Here is a 20261-nt window from a genome sequence, read left to right on the forward strand (position 1 = left end):
CAATATAGTGGTTGGTGGTTATGGCAGTGGCAGAAATTCTTCCTTCACCAAAAAAGTGAGCTGGGGCCACTGGGAGTGCAGGTCGGCGATTATGGGGACCCAAAGGCCGACGCCCGCGGCACCACCAAGTTACCCGGCAATTCATCAAACGAGCGGTGAAGGACGGCAGAAAAATGCCGCGATTCAATCAGTCAACCTAGACGCCGAGCCCGGCGCGGCAAAGTGGGTGGAGCGGAGCCCTCTGCCTCCACGTACGTCGTCGTGATGATGATGGCGGTGGGGATGGCCTCAGCGCGCAATTCCCTTTCTCGCTCTGGCGGTGGTGCAGGCGCGCGCCTTGTGATGGGCGATTCGCCCGCCGCCAGGGCCGCACACCAGCACGCTCACTCGGCTCTTCCAACTTGCAGTTGCCACGCACCACCTGAGATCTTCGAAGCACTTCCAATCGTCGCTCTTCGTATTTTTTTTGCGTGCACGATTGCTCGGCTGCTCCTTGAGGCGACGACCTACGCACACGCCACCCCTCAGTGTCTCCGTCGTTACGGACGCAGGCACCTGATGCCTGACATACGAGGTGATCGGCAGCGGCGACCGGTGGTATTATTTGTCGTAGTTAAGTGCTGGCGCGAGACGATGCTCATGAAACCGTCGTGTACCTTGTCGTGTTCTTTGAACCGAGGAAAGGGAGTGACAAGGAACCGACCTAGGAAGGAACGAGTGCTTGATTGCTCGCCTTGTCGCGTGCTTGTGTGTGTGATTGTGTGTTCGTATTCTACTACTACCAGTACCCTATGTTACTCCTTCTGCTGTCTACTGCTGCCTTAGCCTGCCTTTTTGTTTGTCACCATCATCACACTGGCGCTACCCCCGTCTGACTGTGAAGCTCTAGCTTCTGCACATCAAAGTCGTGTTGTCCTGTTGGTCTACCCATCCAGAGAAGAAAAAAAGGGAAGGAAGAAGCCACACCATATTCATCCCATCCGCCCTGTCCATCCATCCATTCCCCTTTTTCGCGAATCGCATAATAAAAAAGCTTAAATACTTTAACCGCCAGTCCAAAGCGTGTCAAAAAGAAAAAAGAGAGAAAAATTCGGGCGTGCGTGCGCACGCCGTACAACAACGAAACGCCGCCGCCTTCCTGTCCACGTGTCTTTCGCGTGGTCTGTTGATGCTTGCCGAATGAACGCCTGCCCTATGCCATTGTGTGATTAAGCGGATAGCCTCCGATTATGCCTAACCGAGAGAAAAACAATTCGAATGAGTGCTGCATTACAGGGGCGCTGAAACTGGTCCTGCAGACAGGGCGCTTGGGGGGAGCCGATGCGTGCATGACTTTCCTGCACGTCGCACGTTTTGAAGCCGTGTCGATCGGAGGAGCTAATTCAAGCAACCTAGTCCACGGAAAACGGTTTCAGAAGCGCCTGTCGGGCTATCTGACGGGAATTAAACCTGTTCCACAAAGTTGGAGGTCCGAGATTCGGCAGATGGCCTCCGCTTCTTTTGCAGACGCTTCGGCTGGTGCTTCTGCTCATGAGCCTCCTCGGGCTCGGCGGGAGCATCGAAGGTACCGGCGGGCAGAACCTCAAAGCCAGAGTTCACCTTGCGGGCGCCGTGATGGTCATTCTGAGCCTGAGACGAGCTTTCGGCGTAGGCGTAATCGGGACCGCTGGGCTGGTAGGTCTCAAGAGGCGGCGAGACCTGAGGGGGCACTTGACTGCCGATGGCTTCGAGGGGAGCAAGAAACGCGTAATCGCTGTTGGCATTGACAGCTGGCGGCGAGGGCGTCTTGTCAAGCAGAGGCGGAGAAGGAAGGTCGGACAGGACAGGGGAGCGAGCGCTGGGCAGATCGCTCACCACACTACCCCACTCTCCACTGCGGCCAGGTGTGCGATCAAAGGCCTTTTCGCGACGGCTAAGGGAACCCGTTTCCGCAACATGGGACAAGCGGTGGCTGTGGAGAAGGCCAAGATCGGTGCGCGGGTCCCTGGGACGAGGGGCCAACAGAGAGGGTTGCTGGAGTTCACGGCTGTCGTCACTAGAGCTGGAGTTGCGGTCCTCCGGGTTGTTGCTAGAGCCACTAGACTTGCGAGAGCCAGAGTCGTTCTTGTTGGCAGGAGTACCTATGACAATTAGCGGCTGAATGGTTCCACGCCTCGTGTACTACTTACCGGGATGCTCGACCGTCTGGTAGGGCTCAGAAGCCTCAAGGGCGTCCAGAGTCGCAGAGTGCTTGCCCAAGCTTGATTGGCTGTAGCGGGAATAAGCAACAGGAGGAGGACGGTGGTGGCGGCTGTTAAAAGAAGGGCCGGCAACGGGAGACGCCTCTCTGCTGATGGGAAGTCTCTCGGCGGAAACTGCGCGATCGAAGGTAGAGGAACCGGCGCCGCTAGAGGTTGGCCGGCTACTGTACGGGCCAGTCAGAGGCTGCGGCATTTCCAGAGTGCTCATCGGCCTGGAGCTTGGGGCCGAGCCCTGGCCATCTGGCTTGGACAGCGCAGTGGAGGCGGGGCTGAGGGGCACTGGTGTGTTGTTGCCAGAAATCCAGATGCCGTCAACTTGGATGCCGCTCTGAATGGCACGGATACCGAAGGGAACATCCTCTTCGTCGGTCGGGCCAGTAGCTGCCTCGACCATCTGCGGTTCCTGCGAATTCCGGGAACCCTGGAGCTTGCTGTACTTCTTGATTCTCCAGTGCGAGTACCAGACTTTGAGCCAGCCGGCGCCGATTGTGCAGACCTAGAAGCTGGTTAGCAGCGGGCGCAAGAACGCGCAAGCAGTAGGAAGGCGTACAATCGCGCAGGCGAGCACCTGGGGAGATCATGTTAGCTTATCTTATCAGTAAAGGTCAGCGAAGGGCGGGCTTACAAAAGTCATCTTCTCCCACAGCTCCCAGCTTTGGAAGAATGTCTTGCCCATGGTGACGGTGGTGGAGTGTGTGTGTGTGTGTGTGTGTGTGTGTGTGTGTGAGCGAGCGATAGCGATAGAACGAGCGACGGCGGGTGCCGGGGGTTGAGCGCGAGAGGAAGAGGGAAGAAAAGAAACGAATGGGGGGACGTGGGCAGCAGATGAAGTGAGGAGGGAAGGGCCTGCAGTAAGACAGGTGATGAAGCGAGCGGGTGACGGAGCGAGGGGACGGGATGGGTTTATGGGCGCCTTGGCGCAATCGTGGTTGCAGTCTGCCCGATCTTAAGGACCTTTCGGGAAGCGTCAACTCAACGTGGAGCTCGTATTTTTTAAACCCAGGCGGTGGGAGCTTGGCGGAAGGGCCAGCCCGTGCAGTGCAGCAGCGGGGGCTGAGAGAGCAGAGGCGAGGGCGTCAATGGCTACAGCTTAGTTACCGTATATGATGGAGAGAGCTGGCGGATGACGTGCGGACCAGCCAGCCAGCCATCCATCCATCCATACATACATAACAATACTCCCAATACTCGCAGGCCTCGGATTGCAGCAGCTGGGCGGGTGCTGCTGCTCCGTGGCCCCATGCCGCTGAGCCGCGCGAGTACGAGCCATTGACATGGGGGAGAGCTTCTGGAAGTGCGAGTGGAGCAAGGTGACAATCACGGGCGGCACTAGCGCACGGCGCTGCCAATGGACGCGCCGTGAAACATGCCGTGGGACGTTGTGGCTTGCCCTTCCGACCGCCCACGCTAGGGGCGTCAAACGCTCGTGTTCCTTAATCTATTTGCTCCCTCTGAAAAGTTTCTTCTCCGCGCCCCACGTCGCCGCTTGCGCTATTATTAGGCCCTGCGATGCGTCATGGCGATCTGCCCTCCGCACACCACGCGAGCCACGAGACAGCGCCATCTCCGGTCTCGTGAAGATCAGGCTGTGCGACTTGCAGCGAGCTGCTTCCGGCCAGCATCTCCTTCCAACTCCCATACTACTCTCATTTGTCCATGCTCGTGGCTTTTCCAGCCCTTCCAAGCTGCCATCCGCTGCCGTTTCCGTCAATACGCCACGCTAAAAGCGCTACCGACACTGGCCACTAGCGGAACAGGCCCTCCCGAAGCGCTCCGTCGCCTCAGCTCGCCGCGCAGGATTCGCCCTCTTTGGGAATTCTTGGGTCAGATCTGAGCATGCTGACCACGGCCGTGGGATGATAGACCGGGGCTGGAAGCCTGTCGCACTGCCTCGCTGAGTGAGAATAAAACAGTGGTATGCACCTTCCTGGTATACGGGTAACGGGGACCCCGTGGTTACTTGAAGATTCGACTGCCGCTCTGGTGGGAGGCAGTCTGGCCCAAGAAACCAGGACAGATGCTGCCGCTGACCGCTGTCGCTGTCTGCTGCCAGCATCATACGGAATGTGCTAGGTTACCAAGCGTGATGCCGTGCAGACCCATCCACATCCATATAACCCACCTGCTCTCGCTGTAAATCCTGTATCATCGCCTCTGCCTTGCTACGATATGTACATAGCACCACGCGCATCCGCCTGACAGCCGTCATCTGATGACGGCTTGATGATGTCCAAGGCCTCTTGCTACACAGGTGGAGCCCTCGTATACTAGTAGTCAGGAGTTGCACACAGTTGCAGTGCAGCTTCTGCTCGCTCTAGCGGCTGAGGCCGACGCCCCACCCTTGCGGAGTTTTTATTCTAGAGTCTCGCCCACTCCGAGCGTGCTTTCTATCCAGCACTCTTCCTCAGGCTTGTCAGGATGCAAAAGGTGTTGTCCCCGGTATGCAGGTAGCACGATGCGCGGGCCCTGGAAGAAGACATGGTTCCACTCTTCGCTTAGAGCAGGATCAAGAGACATTTCTCAGCCGTTCATGCCTTGAGTTGGGCCAAGGTATGTAGTAAGGCAGGCTGGGCGTGCGTCGATCCTCCTTGCCTGCCTCATCATGGTGGAATGGAAGACCGGCTGCTCGGAAGCCGCAGGGCCCGCCCCCGATCATTCTATTTCCGACCGGTGGTGACGCCTGAGCCTGAACTCACAAGCACAGCCCCGGACTCTTTATCGCAGACTATCGCGACCGAGCGCTCGAATCTACACCCCGGATTTGCTTCAATTAACGTTAACTTCTCGCCGACTGCATTATGCCCATCATCCGGAATCCCTTCAAGCGTGCCTCTAGCGCTACCGAGGCACAGGACGAGAACACTCGCCCGACGCCCCAGCGCAGCAGCAGCGGGGCTGGGTTTCAGCGCGCCAACGCCGTGGGCTCCAAGCCCGTCGACATCAAAGAGCCCGCCGAGTACAAGCTCAGCGGTATGTTTTCCCGTCGCTTTGCGCAACGCGACGATGGGCGCTAACAGACACTAGAAATCAATGACAGCGGCGTATACCTTCCGGTACGGGATGCTTCATCGTAGCTGCAGAGACGACTGCTGACAATGCCTCGCAGCCGTCGCCGCCCGAGAGAAAGAGCTTCTGGTCGACCACCAAGTCTACTTCCAGCACCTCGTCGAACCACCGCAAGATCTTGAGCGACACTGAGCCGTTCAGCATCTCGCGCGAGTCGTTCGAATCCTACCGCAGGTCATTCGTAGGTATCCAGCATGGCTTGCGATATCGCGCCTATCTGACATGCATGCTTAGGATATTTCGGCTCGCACCCCTCTCCCTGAAATCGACAGTCGCGCCCGCCAGAGTCTCGATTCGCGCCAAGCACGCCTTCCTCGATCATCGCTCAACGAACGCCGCATGGGACGACCTATCTCCACAACAGATGAGGGATTTGAAGATGTTGGACTCAACGACGAAGTGAAACCACCCACCAAGAAGAAGGGCCTATTCTCCCGATTTGGCGATTCGTCAGATGGCACAAACGGCACCACATCATCCGACAGCAGACCGTCGTCGAGCCACCATGGTTTCCACTTTGGCACCGGCCGCAAGCGGGGCCAAAGTGGCCAAGGTGCAGAGCTGAGCCCAATGAGGCCTGCAGACCACTCCGTCAAGGAAGTCTTCGTGGAATCCAACTAGCGGCGGGGAAGCCTCAAGCTGGCAATAGTGTGTCGTTTCCCTGCTTGGATAGGATATGGTATGGCTTTTGGGTATGGTTCTGGCGTTCTCGGCTGAAGTCCTCGCGAGTAGTGTGCTGCGCAGGCGGACGGAGTACTCACAATCGTTTATCGGCATGGTTACATGTCTTTATGACAGTGCAACGGTCTAAGCAACATGTAATACTATAATTTGGCGCAGGTCTTGTTTGACAATGGCGCGCAATCAATGAATGACACATTCAAGTTTGAACCACGAGGCTTTCCGGCCAAGGCAGAAAGGGTGGTGCAGTCCCTGTCAACTCACGTCTCGCAAAGACATTGGATGCTTATCTCCATGATCTTCATAGGGTCTGAATCACTTCTTGTAACCGTAGCTATTGGCGTCAAGTCCGATGAACTAACCATAACATGATTGCACCTGTGACTGCTAGACGTTAGTGGCTGCGAGAACCTGCTGAAGGAGAGACTGCGGTTATCTCATTAGTGATGAGAGGTTGCTAGCCCTATGAGCAGACGGTGACTCTAGCTCGTGAATCGTTTAATGCAAATCACATTCCCAATGCTTCTTCCCACCTCCATGCTTCCGTTTGCGTTAGCCCAGGCACGCCAGGAACCAAGCTCGAGTCATGAGAGGGTAAGGCTGGGGACGGTGACGAATCATTAGCTCGAACCCTAGCTCGTATTTTCTGCCACCGCCCGCGGTCGCATCTTCAGAAAAAGTTCCCGCGCTTGAAGCTCAGCCCGCAATCCGCAACGCAAATCCTCAAGATGGCCGGAGTTAAGCGCAAGTCCGCCGAGTTGGCCAAGGTCGCTGGCGACAAGAAGAGCAAGAAATCAAAGTCCGTTTCCGAACCGAAGAGCGTCAAGGCGGCGAAAAAGAGCAAGAAGGAACCCGAGGACATTGTCGAGTCCGATACCACCGAGAGCGAGCATGGCTTCTACGGATACTCGGCGAAGAACGGGGACGAGCAGGACGGCGACGTCAACATGGAAAGCGAGGACGAGGAGGAGGGCGGTGTCTCGACAGGCATCGTCAACGAAGAGCGTAAGAAGTTGGTTCTGGGCGCAGATGGCGCAGGAAATTGTATGTTTCGAACTCCCTTGCTCTGCCTTATAGGCCGAGCCCCTACTGCTTTGCGCAAGACTCTAAGACTCCGACAGCCTCTTCCAGGGAATCGCATCAGAAGCAGAAGCAGCTCGCCAAGGACCGGAAAGCCGCTAAGCCGCACGCCGACGATATTCAGAGATCCAAGAAAATATGGGAGCGCTTAAGGCGCAAGTCCCATGTGCCCAAGGAGGAGCGTGACGCGCTTACAAAGGAGCTGTTTGAAATCATCACGGGAAGAGTTAAGGACTTTGTCTTCAAGCATGACTCTGTCCGTGTCATCCAGTGCGCGTTGAAGTACTCGAACCCGGCGCAACGCAAGATGATTGCAAAGGAGCTCAAGGGCGAGTTCAAGGGCCTTGCTGAGAGCAGATACGCCAAGTTTTTGGTCGGAAAGATCCTAGTTGAAGGGTAGGCGACACGTTCGTTGTTCTCTGTGACAGTGATGCTAATACTACTAGCAGGGACCAGGAAACCCGTGATATGGTCATTGCCGAGTTCTATGGCCATGTTCGTCGCATGATCAACCATCCTGAGGCCTCTTGGATTCTGGACGACATTTACAGAGGCATGGCGACGCCTAAGCAAAAGGCCATGCTCCTCCGCGAGTGGTACGGTCCCGAATTTGCCATCTTCAAGTTGGCCAAGGGCGAGGAGCCGACTGCGACTCTCTCGGAAATCTTCGAAAAGACCCCCGAGAAGCGCAAGCCCATTATGGAGTACCTTCACCACATGATCAACCAGCTCATCCAGAAGAAGTTGACCGGTTTCACCATGCTTCACGACGCTATGCTGCAGTATTTCCTGAACACGAAGCCTGGCAGCGACGAAGCCACCGAGTTCCTTGAGCTTCTCAAGGGCGACGAGGAAGGCGATTTGCTGAAGAACTTGGCCTTTACGAGGAACGGTGCCCGCGTTGCTTGCCTTGCCCTTGCGTACGGTACCGCCAAGGACCGCAAGAACATCCTCAAGGTTTACAAGAAGAACATTGAGATTATGGCTCACGATAACTGGGCGCACCAAGTCCTCTTGACTGCCCTGGACGTCGTCGACGATACTGTTCTCACGGCCAAGTCCATCTTCCCCGAACTCCTCGCCACCGACTCCGGCATGGAGACGCAGCAGGAGAAGCTCCTTGAACTGGCCAACAGCAAGATCGGGCGCATCACGGTCCTGTACCCCATCGTCGGGCGCGCCAAGTGGCTGTTCCCCACCAACGACGACCTCGCCGTGCTCGACGAAGTGCACGAGATCCGCAAGACGACGTCCAAGAAGGACGCCGAGGCGCGGCGCAAAGAAGTCGTCAAGGCCTACTCGGGCGCGCTGCTCAGCATCATCGCAGCGGACCCGCTCGCGCTCGCCGAGTCGTCCTTCGGCTGCCAATTCATCACAGAAGCACTGTTGGGCACCGAGGGCGACAAGACGGCGGCCGTCGACGCGGTGGCGGCCATTGCGGGCGGCGACCCCAAGGACCCGCAGCACCTGCAGCACTCGTCGTTTGCGACGCGCATGTTCAAGACGCTGATCAGCGGGGGCCACTTCGACGCCAAGACGAAGCAGGTGGTGCCGGTGGAGCCGCCGCTCGGCTTCGGCAACAAGATCTACGCGCACGTCAGGGAGTGGCTGGTCGACTGGGCGACGGGGGAGAGCTCGTTCGTCGTGGTTGCGCTGGCGGAGGCGCAGGGCGGGTTCGCGAAGAGCGACGAGGTGCTGAAGAAGCTGCGGAAGGCGAAGAAGGAGCTGGAGAGGGCGGCGAGGGGCGAGGGCCAGCCGGTGAAGAAGAAGGATGTGGAGGAGGGGAAGAGCGAGGGCGCTGCTGCCTCTAAGAAGGCCAAAGGCAAGAAGGACAAGAGCCCCGCTGCTGCTGCTGCTGCTGCTGCTGAGCCGAAGGGCAATGCTGGCGCGCGCATCTTGCTGGGAATGCTGTAAGGTGCTTGCTGCTGGCGAGCTGTGTTTATATTTCTTGTTCTTCGGTTCTCGCGTTCTTCACTTCAGGCAGGCAGGCAGGCGAGCCCGGCGTTTTGCGGCAGAAAAAGACCAAGAGTAGGTAGGTAGGTAGGTAGGTACTGCTGCGGAAAAAGAGCTAGGCTAGGATTTCGAAGCAGTCTATTTTCATCCATGTTGTTTTCATTGTCAGATGATTACCACCTCCATTACTACTACTACTATTACTACCACTACTACTGCCCCCACTACCATCATTATTATCACTACTATTACACTACGGACGAGGGGACGAAGTGTTTTGTTTTTGTTTTGCGTTTGCATTCCTTCACTTAAAGAAAGAAAGAAAGAAAGAGCTAGGCCCACCCGCCAGACAGACAAACAAGCAGACAAGCAACCGAGCAAGCACCACCGCCTCCTCTCACCTCCTTCCACCTCCCTCTTCTAACCAACCCAACCCGCATGCAAACCTCTACTTACTCTACCTACCAAACAACCAACAAACCAACAAACCAGCCAACCCCAACCCAACCCCAACCCAACACAAACACAAACACAAACACAAACACAACACAAACACAAACACAACACAAACACACCTACCACCGCCTCCCCAACCGCCACCCCCCCGTCTCAACCCCATCTCCATCCCCGTCCCTAAACGACGCATAAGACGCAGACGCATAGTCATACGGCGCCGTGAGCGCGCGCTCGACTATTGCTCGCTGCTCGGCCGCCGCCGCCGCCGCCGCCGCCGCCGCCGCTGTGCCGTGGTCTTCCTGCTCCTCCTGCTCCAGCCGCCGCTGCCGATGCTCCTCCTCAAACAGCCTCAGCCGTGCCGCAATCCCGTGCTCCTCTGCATGCTGCTTCAGCCTTGCCGCAAACCGCTGCTCGTTCGCCCGCTGCCGCTGCAGCCGCTCCTGCTGCTCTGTCTTGTGCGGTGGGGGTTGGGGTGCGGGGGCTGTGGTTGAGGCTGTTGAGGGCGAGGATGAGGGCAGTGGCTGTGGTAGCGGCCCGGAGTTTATGCTTAGGGGGTGTTTGAGGGGGAGTGTTGGGTTTGCTGCTGGGGTTGGTGCTGGTGTTGTCGTTGGCGTCCATACCGGCAGCGCCGACGACCGCTTCACTGATGACGACGGCGGCGGCGTCGTCGTCGTCGTCGAGAGCGAGGACTGTGGGCGCGCGGGGCTTGCTGTTGCCGCCGGGGCAGGACGCGCGCTGCCCGCGCTGGCTGTGCTGGCTGTGCTGGCTGTGGTGGTGCTGGTTGAGTCCTTGGTCGTGTCCATGTCTCCATCCTCCCCGTCCTTACCACCACCGCCACCGCCGCAGCCCTCATCCCAACCACTCGCGCCCCGCCTCCCATTCCCGCCGCTCATCCCATCCAAGCCCGCCTTCGCAAACTCAGCCGCCAGCACAGGAAACGACCGCTTGGCGTAGTGCGAGCGACGAACCGGGGCGTCTTGGGCCAGGCTCGTGCTGATGGTGCTGTCGATGCAGCTGGTGGTCGTGGGTGACGGGAGGGGCTTGCGCTTGGTGGGGGTTTCGGGCTTTTCTTCTTCGTCTTGTTGTTGTTGTTGTTGTTGTTGTTGTTGTTGTTGTTGTGCCTTGTTCTTAATCCTCTCCTCCCCCTCCTTCTCCTTCCTGTCTCTCTCCCTCTCGAGGGCGTTGGCTTGTTGTTTCAAGGCGGCGGCGAAGTAGAAGTCGTCGATTGCGCGGCGCGGCTTGAGCGCGAAGGCGCCGAGGGGCTTTTGTGCGCGGGCGCCCGTGATTGGCGGGAGTTGGTGCGCCGTTTCTGCGCTGCTGGTGGTGGTGCTGGTGATGCTAGGAGCAGCAGCAGCAGCAGGAGAAGGCGATGTAGGAGAAGAGGAGGAAGCAGAAGAATCATAAGGAGAAAGCAAAGCAGCAACAGCCGCCTTCCCCTCCTCCGTCTTAATCTTCTCCAACACCGCCCTCAGCGCAGGCGAAGGCCCCGAGATGCGCTCGCCGTGCTTCTGGTTCCTGGTCTCGGCTTGGCCATCGTGGCTACCAGCACCAGCACCACCAGCAGTAGCAACCGCGGCAGCGAGCTTCTTCTTCTCCTCAGCACAAGCAGCTTGTCCCTTCACCGCAGCCGCAACGCGGGCTTTAATTCCCGTCTCCACAGCCCCAAGCCTCGTCTCGAGTTCGAGCAGGCGCTTGCCGTCCTGCTTGACAGCCACGAACGTCTCCTCCGCGCCACGCGCCACGCCCCCGACATGCGCGATGCGGTCTTTGAGCGCGACCAGCGCGCCCTTCGTCTCTGCGGCCTTGAGCTGGTGCGCTGTTTGCTGCTGCTGCGCCCCGGTCTCGAGCGCGCCCACCCGCCCCCACAGCTTCCGCACCAAGGCCTTGAGATCCTTCTCCTCGGCCAGGGCTACGCGCTCCCGTGCCTGCGTGCCCGCCGTCTGCAGCGCTCCCAGCAGCTCGACGCGCTGGCTCAGGCGCTCCCATGTCTTGCGATCGAGCTTCCACGCCTGCTCCTGCGCTTGCATCTGGGCTTGCGTCTGCCCCGCGTCCTCCAGCGCCTGCACCCGCAGCACCAGCGCGCCCACGGCGTCGCTGACCAGGGTGATGCGCTCGCACAGGCGCGCCGCGCCCCAGAAGGGCTGCATGGTTTGGTTTTGGAGCGAGGCGACGTCGCGCTGGAGGGCGTGGACGGTGCGCTCGGAGAGGGCGAGGCGCTCTTCCAGCTCGGCGACGTTGCGGAGGCTGGCGCTTTGGAGGGCCAGGCTGTCGATGTCGTCGACCCATGTGTCTGAGGTGGGGGGAGGGGTGGTGGTGGATTCTTCTGTGGCGGTGGTGGTAGGTGTGGTTGGAGGTGGGGGTGCGGGTGCGGAGTGCGTTTCTTCTTCTCCTCCTTCTCCTTCTGCTGGGCCCTTTTTCTCTGTCTCTGTCTCCTTTTCTGTCTCTTTCTCTTTCTCCCGCTCCTCCTGGCCGGCGCCGGCGGGTGCCACTACCTTAGCACCCCTCTCTACCTCTACCTCTGCATCTACCTCTACACCTGCATCTGCAAGTCTAGAATTCAGCGCACAGCAGGGATAAGGGTCGCTATAGAGGCTTTCATCATCGTCGTCGTCATCTTCTTCTCCTCCTCCTTCTTCTTTCTCCAATTCAGAACCGCATCCGCCATGCGGCTCGTCGGCGTCCTCGGTATCCGCGTACGGCGCAACCAGCGTGCCCGACGCAGAGGTGTCGTCTAAGATGGCGAAGGCGTGTTTTTGTTTGTGCGAATCCGTAGGTGGCGCGTCTGTTGCGTCCATTGCGTCCATTTTGTCGGCGGGGCGTGTGTAGCACGCGGGTGCACGTGGGTGAGTGGTGAGTGGTGAGTGGTAGTAAGTCATGAGGCAAAGGCAAAGGCAATAGCAGCAGCCAGTGTACTATAGTATAAGAGCAAGAGACCCACGTCCGTCGGTCCGGTAAGTAGGTACCTAGGTAGGTAGGTAAGAGACAGGCGTACAGCAGCGGGGGAAAGTCGCTATTTAAGTAGGCCACTGTCGCGCTATTTGATGTCTTCGTTCCTTTCGTGCACTCGTGCCGTGATGCACTGCGCGCGCGAACCATGGCTGTGCCGGGGCTACCGTGGGTACGGAATCAAGGGTGCAGCACCTGCGTGTCCGTATGCGCGAATCGAGACAAGGTACCTTGTGCGAGTCGGTGTATGCAATACGACAAGGTGTGGTCGGCGTGGAAGTGGAAGTGGAAGTGGGCAGTGGGCAGTGATTTTGCGGCTACGGCTGCAGGGCGCTGCGGTGCGGTTTGCTTTGCGTTGAGGTGTAGGTGTCAAGCCGCCGCTGTGCCGGTCACTATGATATGTATGATGAGCAGTGCACTCAAGCACGCACTCCACACGCACGCACACAAACACACACACACACACACACACAAGCATGTATTGGGGAAATGGCAAGTGCCTTTTTTGGTTCATATACCTGTGCCTTTCTGGTTTATATAACCTAGCCTCGCTGCTCGCTCAGTGCCAAATTGAGCCGACCTAGGTATTGACGCGACTGATTTGAGTTTTGGAGGGATCTAACCTAGGTACATCTGCTGCACTCTGCTCTGCAGAAACCCAACCCAACCCCACGCCTCCCTCCGTCTCACCCAGAGCAAGACGACCACCTAAAACGGCAGCTCCCCCCCCTCCCTCAGCATCCTAGTCAGCAGCCACTCCTCGCGCTCATGCGGCCTAGTAGCGGGGTCGATGGCGTCGCGGCGGGCGAGCATGATCGGGTGCAGCACGGCAGCGAGGTCGAGCCCCATCTCGCCGCGGCGCAGCTTGTGGCAGATGTTGTGGTTCATGACGGTCAGGGTGCGCAGGTCGCGGCAGCCGAGCACGAGCTGCGTCCAGTGTTGGCGGGTGCGGAGGGTGCGCTGTGCGGTGGGGGGCGTTAGTGTAGATAGGTGCTAAGGCAGCTACCTAAAGCTTACGTGTGCTGTGCTGTGGTGGGAGAGGGTAGAGTGGGAATGTGTGGGACGGCACTTACGACTTCGGCCAGCAGCTCGTTCATCACTTCCGTGTTCTGCTGCACCTTGTGCTGCAGCGCCTGGTTCTGCGCTTCGAGATTCACTATCTGCTGCTCGGTGCTGAGAGACGGGGGCGGAGGCGACGCCGCGACCGGCAGGGTCGGCGAGTTGGACGCGCGGTACGTGAGGTCGATCATGGTGAGGCCGGCGGGAACGGGACCGGCGACGGGAGCGAAGACTTGAGCAGCGGCGGAGGCTTGAGGAGCGAATGCTTGAGGAGCGGAGACTTGAAGAGCGAAGTCTTGAGGAGCGCAGACTTGAGGAGCGGGTGCGAAGCCTGGCTGCTTGTCAGAGCTGAACAGGGCGTGCAGGTCTTTGTTCTCGCGCCTGAGAGCCGCGTTTTCGGCTTCTTTCTCCTGCAGGAGCCGGCGCAGGAGCTCCTGGTACGGCGTCGTCTGGATTGGCTTGTCAGATGGGGGCTTGTGTGGTTGGGGTTGGGTTAGGAGGAGTGGGGCGGACGTTACCATTTTGCTCGGCCGTGGGTGAAAGATTGGGAGATTAGGTTTCTGCAGCGACGGCGGGAAAAGGTTATGGCCTGGCATTCACTTCACTGGTTTCAGTTCGGTTTGGTTAGGCCTCTTCTGATGTTTTTCACTGGCCTGTGGTAACGCAGCTGCAAAGGTATGTGGCTTACTTGCTTACCCTTATGGGATGGATGTACTCGTGCTCTTGTGTTTTTATAACTTTGTACCCTCTTTGAATGATCTCATACCTTTGTATTGCCATGTTTCTATGTCTTCATGGGCCTTCTCGTACCTTCCTATTAACTTGCTTTTATATCTCCGCAGAGTGTTCCCGTCCTTTGTTTACCGATATATTATATATCTTGATGACTGATATTGTATCCTTATCTCCTAGTTCTTTCGCAGATACCTAGCTGCTGCAGAATATAGTAGTACAAATCATCTTAACTTCCCAAAGAGTACTTCATGGGTATAGCGAATTTTACTTCATACACTGTTAAGAAATGGGAAAAACAATAACAAAGGTGGGCAAACTACCTAGTGCCATTATTTAGCGATATATCCGTGTTCACCTTAAGCAACCAAACACGCTTCGCACTATAGGAATTCACAAGAGTGTTTGTAGAAAGCAGCAGAAGCTTTTCGGCGAAGGCAATAAACCCAGAAAGAATTAGCTCAGCTAGAATCACTAAAAGCTACACTGCTGCTATCGGACTTAGCATCTTCGCCCTCATTCTCCGTAGAGCCTTCCTCGCTCTCTTTAGCTTCTGGACGAGCCTCCTCGCCTTTGACCGCTAGACTGGCCTTCTTCTCCCCCGCCAACACAGCTCCAACCTCCCTGCCACGAAGCCTATCGACTGTCATTCTCAACACCACCTGCGGCGCACAGAGCACCAATGCTTTCTCACAAATAGCAATATTGACACCGAGATCCAGAGCCTTGTACTTCGACTCCATCTCCATCCCTGGCGGTTAGGAATGCTGGCGTCAATGGGTTGGCGTGGCTGATTTGGGGTGACGCGAAGTACAATGAGAAGTGACATACGCCCCCGTGGGCTTTAAAGTTCTTTAGCTACTTAATATACTTCACTGGGACGCCGTCTATCTTGTGAGAATGTTCGAATAGCCGGTCCTCGCCTAGGGTGTTTTGGCATCAAGTGACTAAAAAGAGTAGTCGTAGATCAATAGAACAACCGTTAAAGACGACGTGACCTACCTACCGGCGCGACATACCGTCAAGTCCCGAGCACCCCATGTGAAGCCAAGCCTAATACGTCATAGGAGATCTGCTTGTCTCAGTTGTGTGAATGATTGTGTTTGCTCTGGTGACTGCGCACCAACATATTAACGCCTCCTCCCAACCCCAAACTCCCAACCCAACACTTCTCCACGCAACCACTTCCTCTCGCAAACCCATACGTAAACCAAACCACATCTAGCAACCCATCACGACCCGCTCAAGCACCCCGCACCAGCCCAACCTCGGACGCAGCAACCATGTCACCCTCAGCAGAAGCAGACCCCCCCACCCCAGCAGCCGCAGCAGCCTTACCCACAGCACCAGACTATCCTTCACAAGCCCTGCACACGATCCACGAGCACCTCCACAAACTAAACCCGATCCTCGACAACCACGCCACAGTGATGGTCGGGCTGCGCGCGAGCCAGTTCCAGCTGGAGGTCGACGTGCGCGCCATGCAGCAAGTCATCGACCACGCGGAGCCCGGCACCGCGTCCGCGCCCGCCGCGACGACGTACAAGGTGCTGGCGGCGAACCTGCGCGACCTGAACCGGAAGGTCGGCTCGATGCGCGCCGAGCTCACGCTGCTGCATGGGAACCCGGTCGCGCAGTTTGTGAAGGCTCCGGCGGAGGCTGCTGCTGCTGTTGCTGCTCCCCAAGGCGTCGATGATGATGGAAATGCCCAGGCCCTTGCTGCTGCTGTTCCTGACGTTGTTGATCAGGGACAGGCTGCTTCTTCTGCTCTTAGCTCTGCTCACTGTGCTGGCGACAGCTTGGCTGCTGCTGCTGCTCCTCCTCCTTCTCCTCCTCCCCCTCCGACCACTGACCCAGACCAGGCTCCCTATCCCGCCGCAACCATCTTCCACCCCGTCCCCTCTGCAACCCTAGTCTTCAAAGGCTACCCCGCCGGCAATGGCTCCTCCAACTCACCGGACCAAAACAACAACCACAACAACACGCAAACCCAGACGCTCGCGCACCCCCACAGCGAGGCCTTCACCGCCATACACCAAGCCCTCAGCAGCTACAAGCAAGAAATGCGCACAATGCGCCTCACGCTCCAAAGCGAAGTCCGGCAGCGCCGCCTCTCCGAACTCTGCCAGTCGATCATGCACTCGCTCGCCATCGAGTCGCTGCAGCACCAGTCGAGCTCGCTCTTCGCGTTGCTGAGCGCTGTCGCGAACGGCGCGGCGGCGGCGGGGGGGCCCGGGGTTGCCGAGTTCCGCGAGCGCGCCGGCGCTGCAATTGTGAGTACATGCATGCCTACCTACCTGCCCGACTGGCCCGTCTTGATTGCTTGCTTGATTGCTTGCTTGCTTGATGGGCGAACGCGCTGACCACGCACGCTCGCGCAGAACCACGCCACCCAGCGCAGCGAGACCCTACGCTACTGGAACGGCAAGCTCGTCGCCGCCATCCACAACCACCTCGGCAGCGAGGCTGCCGCCATCGAGTGCGTTGCCGCGTCGCTCGTCGCGATGCAGAACCCGGATGCGCTGCTCACACCCGAGGAGCAGGCGTACTGCCTCAGTGATGCGCCGCTGCAGGCGGCGCTGCACTGGGTTGGCTGGGCTAGGAGCACCTTGGAGGAGCTGGGGAGGTGCGGCTTGCTGGACGTGCCTGCTGGGATGCAGCCGGCTGCTGGTCTTGCGTAGATGGTTCCTAAGGTTCCGTGGAGGGAGGGTTGGAACGCTTTTGCTTTTGTTCGTTGGCGGGCTGAGGTGTGTTTGGTTTAGAAACATGAGAGGGGCTTGCTGGTGGAGGCTCCTGCTTAGTTAGTTGGACGGATTCATGAATGAATGATGATGCTGATGTTTACGAGTTTCCATTTTGGTGATGAGTGAACTATGATTTTTTTTCTGTAGAGAAGTCAGGAGGTCTGTTGGGAGTCCTTTGGCCAGATTATAAGCCACACTGACAGAGAGAAAGAGCTCGACATGAATGGCATAGGTGTGTTGTTTTCTTGTGACTTAAGGAAGTCCACTGTCATCAAGCAAATCATTTATCAATGCGGGTGTCAAAGCACAAATTTTGACAGAACGAGAAAAGAACATTGCTCACAGCTCATGTCATCGTCCAGGGTTGGCTTCCAATTGAACACTCGTAGCCCATACTTCAAAGATAAAGTCTCCGGGTTACTGACCCGTGGTTTGCAGCAATTTCCCATGAAATGGGAAGGATTTTATCTTCTTTCCCCTTTTCTTCAGTCCGACCAAGGCGGATCCGCGCCTCATCTGCCAAGCTCTTAAAGCCTCAGATAGCATAGCCCTCAAACGCCCCAGCGTCGGTTTCCGCGTCATCGTAATACGAGACGCAGTGCGTGACGCAAGCCGTGACTTTTGTCCTTCACCGCTTCGCTCCATAACACCGATTTTTCAATTGAATTACTCCACTCTCCTCCTCTGGGCATCCCGGTCCCCCTCGCTCTTCATGCCCCCCAGCGCCTCCATGACCAACTGGCGCAGCTGGGCCTGGCCCTCGTCGCTCTGAAAGTCGTCGCGGGCAGCCAACTCGTCGATCCTGCGGCGAAACTCGGGGTCGACCTCGCCGACATCCTCGGGCGCATCCTCGACGACCTGGCTCATGTTGACCTTGATGCCGTTGGGCAAGGGCGGGGGATGCCGTAGCTGCTGGCCGTCAGCGGCAGCATTGTTGACGACGTGGGCCGCGGCGTTGGGGTCGCCGCCGGCGCGCGTGCGCAGGTACGCCGCGACGAGGGGGAAGTCGGCCTCGGCGTCGATTTTGTCCTCGGGCGTCTGGCCGTCGTGGTTGCGCGCGGCTTGGTCGGCGCCCAGCTCCTCGACCAGGCACTGCGCGGCCTCGACCGTCTCGGCCGCGAACAGCGGCGTCTCGTTGTCGTCGTCGCGCATGTTCACGTCGGCGCCGTACTGCTGCACCAGTGCCCGCAGCAGCGAGAGCTGGTTGTACGAGCTGGCGGCGTGCACGAGCGAGTAGCCGTTGGCGTCGCGGGCGGAGGCGAGGTCGGGCCGCTGCGAGAGGGCGGCGAGCACGGCGGCGGGGTTGTCGGGCGCTTGGTTGAGGAGCCGGTCGATGGTTATTTGCTGTTGCTGCGCCATGGTGGATGTGCGTTTAGAGTTACGTGATGGTGATACAGGCGCGAGGCGCTGGATCAAAAATGTTGGCGCGGCGGGTCCTCGGTCGGAGCGATTGGCGCTTCTCCCCCGCTGATCTGCATCTCCGCAATAAGGTATGCTGGGGGAGGAATGGACGAGAGTCAGCAGCTCTTCCCCCAGCCGCGCGTGTTTCGTCTCCAAATTTATCGTACAGTAGTCGCTAGGCACACGCTGGGCCAAGGCTGGGCACCACTGCTCAGCCCCTCCGGCCACTCCCACGCCCGCATACATATCTAAGCTATTTCTCCGCTACGTCAACACCAACAGCTTGTACGTCTCCCGCCGCCAGCATGAGGCTGTCGACACTCCAACTCCCCTCGAAGCGCTTAGTCGCCTCGTACATCTTCGACTGGATAGTTATCGCGTAGGTGCGTCCGTCGCGCATACACGCGCACTCACTGACTGACCGGCTTCCAGCGGCATCGCAGGCATCGGAGGTGGATTTAACTCCCTGAGCCCTTACCACCGGCCTTTTTCGCTGCTCGACCTCTCCATCTCGTTCCCGTACACCGTCGACGAGACCTGCCCAGTATGGCTGCTAATCGTCGTTGCCCTGATCGCTCCGGGCGCCATCATCTTCTTTGTCTGTCTGCTCTTCATCCCGGGGCCTACCGCGAACCCGCGCACGCCAAAGAGCCTGATATGGCGCCGCAAGTTCTGGGAGTGGCACACGGGCTGGATGGGCCTGGCACTTAGCCTGGCGACGGCCTTCCTGGTCACCGAGGGCATGAAGAACCTCTTCGGCAAGCCGCGCCCCGACCTGCTGAGCCGCTGCAACCCCGACCTCGCCAACCTCGACCAGTACGTGGTGGGCGGCAATGGGCAGGACATCTCGAGCCGCTGGACCCTCGTCAGCTGGGACATTTGCCAGCAGCCGGACCGCGACAGGCTCGACGACGGCTTCCGCAGCTTCCCCAGCGGCCACTCGTCGTGTAAGTCACTATTCCTAGCTGTTCGCAGTTACAACGGAACTAACCCGCCGCGCAACGCCTAGTTTCTTGGGCTGGCCTCCTCTACCTCACTTTCTTCCTGTGCTCCAAATTCTCCATCGCGATCCCCTTCCTCCCTCCCCGCCCTTACTCCCAAGACCCCACGCACACGGCACTCGAGCGGGAGCAGCTGCAAACGCACCCGCACTTCCACCACCACCAGCAGCAGCAACAGCACTCGCACAGCAGCAACGGGCACAAGCACAAAACGTCGTCCGGCCTCAGCAGCAACAACTCCAGCAGCACGCAGCCCGCCGCGACGACCACAACCAACACCAGCAGTCCCGGGCTCCCCATCGTCCCGATCCGCAACCAAGCCGCCGCGCCGCCCACCTGGACCCTCGCGCTCTTCTTCGTGCCCGTCGGCGCCGCCATCTGGATCTCGGCGTCGCGCTACCACGACTTCCGCCACCACGGCTTCGACATCATCACGGGCGCGCTGATAGGCGCCGCGTGCGCCTGGGCCGCGTTCCGCTGGTACCATTTGCCGGTGCGCCAGGGCGCGGGCTGGGCGTGGGGGGCAAGGAGCCGGGAGCGCGCGTTTGCGGTCGGGGTCGGTGTGGGCAGCTATGTTGGTGTGGAGGGGTGGGCGTCTGCGAGGGCGGGTGTGAGGGAGAGGGAGAGGGAGCCGGATTTGGAGGCTGCTGTGCAGGGGCAGTAGATGGATAGGTAGGTGGGAAGGGTGTGGGAGGAGGGACTGAAGGGTGGAGGGTACTGACTACTGCTTGGTGGGATGGAGTAATGGCGTTTTTGGACGAGATATCCCAGTATACGATCGGATAGGTGATTAGGATAGGACAACAATACCACCATGCACAGCCTTACATGTGTGTGACGCTTCGTGTGATGTATTGGGAAGACATGACGGCATGCTATTTGTTGTATTGAAGATCGAGGCT

The 20261-nt window shown here is 58.4% G+C and overlaps 10 protein-coding genes across 10 annotated transcripts; 6 read left to right on the plus strand and 4 right to left on the minus strand.

Annotated features, from left to right (window-relative positions):
* The first annotated feature begins 129 nt into the window (after positions 1-129).
* On the plus strand, positions 130-1134 carry K452DRAFT_122099 (uncharacterized protein). The gene has a single exon (XM_033535190.1). The coding sequence runs from the start codon at positions 265-267 to the stop codon at positions 823-825; it is 561 nt and encodes a 186-aa protein (XP_033401284.1). The 5' UTR covers positions 130-264; the 3' UTR covers positions 826-1134.
* K452DRAFT_264714 (uncharacterized protein) lies at positions 956-3363 on the minus strand. The gene is made up of 4 exons (XM_033538706.1): positions 2866-3363; positions 2791-2808; positions 2169-2736; positions 956-2120 (listed from the first exon to the last, which is right to left on the minus strand). Exons 1-4 carry the CDS (start codon positions 2914-2916, stop codon positions 1444-1446), a joined length of 1314 nt encoding a protein of 437 aa, XP_033401285.1. The 5' UTR covers positions 2917-3363; the 3' UTR covers positions 956-1443.
* A 1675-nt stretch (positions 3364-5038) lies between these two features.
* Positions 5039-5927, plus strand: K452DRAFT_324518 (uncharacterized protein; the record flags this gene model as incomplete). The annotated part of the gene is made up of 3 exons (XM_033544709.1): positions 5039-5210; positions 5321-5487; positions 5541-5927. 3 exons carry the CDS (start codon positions 5039-5041, stop codon positions 5925-5927), a joined length of 726 nt encoding a protein of 241 aa, XP_033401286.1.
* A 788-nt stretch (positions 5928-6715) lies between these two features.
* On the plus strand, positions 6716-8981 carry K452DRAFT_324524 (uncharacterized protein; the record flags this gene model as incomplete). The annotated part of the gene is made up of 3 exons (XM_033544710.1): positions 6716-7031; positions 7109-7463; positions 7517-8981. 3 exons carry the CDS (start codon positions 6716-6718, stop codon positions 8979-8981), a joined length of 2136 nt encoding a protein of 711 aa, XP_033401287.1.
* Positions 8982-9085: 104 nt separating this feature from the next.
* K452DRAFT_122199 (uncharacterized protein) lies at positions 9086-9520 on the plus strand. Its single transcript, XM_033535191.1, has one exon. The coding sequence runs from the start codon at positions 9190-9192 to the stop codon at positions 9442-9444; it is 255 nt and encodes an 84-aa protein (XP_033401288.1). The 5' UTR covers positions 9086-9189; the 3' UTR covers positions 9445-9520.
* Positions 9521-9595: 75 nt separating this feature from the next.
* K452DRAFT_356005 (uncharacterized protein) lies at positions 9596-12628 on the minus strand (the record flags this gene model as incomplete). Its single annotated transcript, XM_033546013.1, has 1 exon — positions 9596-12628. Exon 1 carries the CDS (start codon positions 12350-12352, stop codon positions 9596-9598), a length of 2757 nt encoding a protein of 918 aa, XP_033401289.1. The 5' UTR covers positions 12353-12628.
* Positions 12629-12905: 277 nt separating this feature from the next.
* K452DRAFT_315793 (uncharacterized protein) lies at positions 12906-14962 on the minus strand (the record flags this gene model as incomplete). The annotated part of the gene is made up of 3 exons (XM_033543897.1): positions 12906-13382; positions 13496-13930; positions 14699-14962. 3 exons carry the CDS (start codon positions 14960-14962, stop codon positions 13131-13133), a joined length of 951 nt encoding a protein of 316 aa, XP_033401290.1. The 3' UTR covers positions 12906-13130.
* A 1275-nt stretch (positions 14963-16237) lies between these two features.
* Positions 16238-17166, plus strand: K452DRAFT_283931 (uncharacterized protein). The gene is made up of 2 exons (XM_033539859.1): positions 16238-16486; positions 16595-17166. The coding sequence occupies exons 1-2, from the start codon at positions 16286-16288 to the stop codon at positions 16892-16894; spliced, it is 501 nt and encodes a 166-aa protein (XP_033401291.1). The 5' UTR covers positions 16238-16285; the 3' UTR covers positions 16895-17166.
* A 133-nt stretch (positions 17167-17299) lies between these two features.
* On the minus strand, positions 17300-18394 carry K452DRAFT_283932 (uncharacterized protein). The gene has a single exon (XM_033539860.1). The coding sequence runs from the start codon at positions 18314-18316 to the stop codon at positions 17624-17626; it is 693 nt and encodes a 230-aa protein (XP_033401292.1). The 5' UTR covers positions 18317-18394; the 3' UTR covers positions 17300-17623.
* Positions 18395-18549: 155 nt separating this feature from the next.
* On the plus strand, positions 18550-20184 carry K452DRAFT_349089 (uncharacterized protein). The gene is made up of 3 exons (XM_033545574.1): positions 18550-18737; positions 18791-19305; positions 19368-20184. The coding sequence occupies exons 1-3, from the start codon at positions 18664-18666 to the stop codon at positions 20021-20023; spliced, it is 1245 nt and encodes a 414-aa protein (XP_033401293.1). The 5' UTR covers positions 18550-18663; the 3' UTR covers positions 20024-20184.
* The last annotated feature ends 77 nt before the right edge of the window (positions 20185-20261 follow it).

The sequence above is a fragment of the Aplosporella prunicola genome (assembly GCF_010093885.1).
Source record: "Aplosporella prunicola CBS 121167 unplaced genomic scaffold K452scaffold_4, whole genome shotgun sequence".
NCBI lineage: Eukaryota > Fungi > Ascomycota > Dothideomycetes > Botryosphaeriales > Aplosporellaceae > Aplosporella > Aplosporella prunicola.